The sequence below is a fragment of the Hordeum vulgare genome, chromosome 2H (genome assembly GCF_904849725.1).
Source record: "Hordeum vulgare subsp. vulgare chromosome 2H, MorexV3_pseudomolecules_assembly, whole genome shotgun sequence".
NCBI lineage: Eukaryota > Viridiplantae > Streptophyta > Magnoliopsida > Poales > Poaceae > Hordeum > Hordeum vulgare.
In genome coordinates, this window is record NC_058519.1 from 658,436,311 (window position 1) to 658,438,512 (window position 2,202).

General features: G+C 50.5%; 1 protein-coding gene across 1 annotated transcript; it reads right to left on the reverse strand.

The window, feature by feature from the left end:
- Nucleotides 1-751: 751 nt before the first annotated feature.
- On the reverse strand, nt 752-1,955 carry LOC123431309 (peroxidase 2-like). The gene is made up of 2 exons (XM_045115131.1): nt 1,640-1,955; nt 752-1,537 (listed from the first exon to the last, which is right to left on the reverse strand). The coding sequence occupies exons 1-2, from the start codon at nt 1,892-1,894 to the stop codon at nt 773-775; spliced, it is 1,020 nt and encodes a 339-aa protein (XP_044971066.1). The 5' UTR covers nt 1,895-1,955; the 3' UTR covers nt 752-772.
- Between the last annotated feature and the right edge of the window lie 247 nt (nt 1,956-2,202).

Sequence of the window (2,202 nt, forward strand, 5' to 3'; positions counted from 1 at the left end):
CGGGGGAGGGTGGATTAAAAACCATCAATTTCTCTCTTCCCCTTCCGTTGGTACTTAGATATACAAGCTTGAGGAAGCAATGCTCTCGTTGCATACAACTGCAATGTGCTGCTGATTATGAATTTATGGATAAATATGCAAGGATTTCCAAAGGCATAAATAGGAAAAACACAGCAATAGCTAGCGTATTATGATATGTTGAATGCTACTGCTTTTGACAACACGACAATCCATAATATAAGTTATTTGTTTGCATTGCACGAGAGACGAAAAACCCCAAGCAAAAAATCGAAAGAGATTTGTTATTTTGGAGAGTTAAAGACAAATTCCATGGAGCTAACGGCATTAAACAATAGTGCTTGGCAACGCACAATAGGGTGCTTTCAGTTTGTTCGTCGATAAGAAGTGTTAAAAGATCACCGACATGTCGAAATGGTATGATCTACCATTATTTCGAAATTATAAGGATTATTATTATCAATTTTTGTTGTCACTTTCTAACTGTAACAATCATTTTAAATAATTATTTCATAAAGGTTTGACAAGACCATACATCAAGCCATCCAAAGCCATCATTAAAGATAATGAAAGGTTAAATAATTGGTGAACTGAAACGATACAAGGGGCCTGCGTAGTGGCTATGTGGCCATATCCATACGCTTTTTGCAATCAAGCAAAAAAGCTCTTATTACATGCATGCCATGCCATGCCATGCCATTGATAATGTGCATGCAGTCGATGGCGCCAACGGCATGAGCGATGCGATCTACAATCAAACTGAGGCTGCAAAACCCTCACTAGCGAGGACGACAGAGTCTCCATTCCCATTGCGCCTGAAGCAGTTGTTGCGGATCTCGCCGATGTTTCCTCCTGGCAAATGCGCCAGCTTCCTCATGGAGGTGCTGAACTGGCTAAAGAACCACCCCTGGTTCCCGGCGAAGTTGTTGACCCAGTTCTTGGTATCCCCGTCGAGGGTGAGCGCCATGTCGGAGTTGAGCACTCCCCTCCCCACCTGCAGATTGTTGTAGTAGCGATTGTCGAACGTGTTAGGGGTGGCCACATCGAGGTCCTGCAAGTGGCGAGGGTTTCTGGCGCAGACTTGCTGGAGCATGCGCACGAAGTCGGCGTTCTCTCCGGCGCGGCTCCTGAAGCTACCGCAGCTCGCCTTGCCGACCGTGTGCGCACCGGAGAGCGCGACAAGGTCCATCTTGTCGAACCCGCGGTCGGCGAAGGTCCTCACGAGCTGCTGGACGTTGGAGTCGGGTCCGGGCAGGATGCCGACTTGCTGGGCCGTGGCGGGCGTGAGGCTGTCCCGCCGTCCGAGCGGCACGTCATAGCCTGGCAACCTGGACTGCATGACGGCCTCCTTGGTGGCGAGGCTGGTGATGTCGGCGCAGGAGACGGTGGGCCCACATGCACGGTGCACGGTTGCGCGGATGCTCTCGATGAGGTCGAGCACGCTCCTCCGAAGCCCAACGTTCTGCCCCATGTTCTGCTCACTGTTGCCTCCCGTCAGCAGGATCGACGCGTCGCAGCCCTACACATACGATCATGAATCATGATGCACGCAATGAGTTCACCCACTACTTTTCAAGTTAAGTGCATACATATAGTAGAATTGGTAAATGTAGCTAGGTACCTGAGGGAAGCAGTCGTGGAAGAAGAGGCGGAGGAGGCCGGGGACGACACCGGCATCCCTCGCGATCGCTCCCTGCACGGCGTCGCGCACCATGTTCTGCAGGTTGTTGCAGGACAAGGCGTGGAAGTCGTAGGACAGGCCGTCGGGAAGGGGCACGTCGGTGGTCATGGAGATCAACGACGGCTGTGAAAGGGCTGAAGTGGCAGCGAGGCCCATCATGGTCAACACCATCGCTGCCCTGCTCAACGCCGCCATGATGCTGGCTTAGCTTGTGTTGTGCACTACGAATAGGTTGTGAGTGAGACTCTGAGAGTGTGGCATCCTCACGTCCCAGACGCTGCCATTTTATAACAGAAGGAGCCGGGTCTACCTAACTAGAGTTGAGATAACTAACCGGAGTTAGTTGAAATATTTAAGCTGCGGCGACCGAGTGAGCAGAGATACCGATAATGGATCACTAATTGGGAAACTATACGTATTTGTGCATCACGTGCATTGGTGTATGCCATCGAGTTCAATGTCAAATTGCAACTATACATTGAGCGAGAGTGTAGCATCCTCAA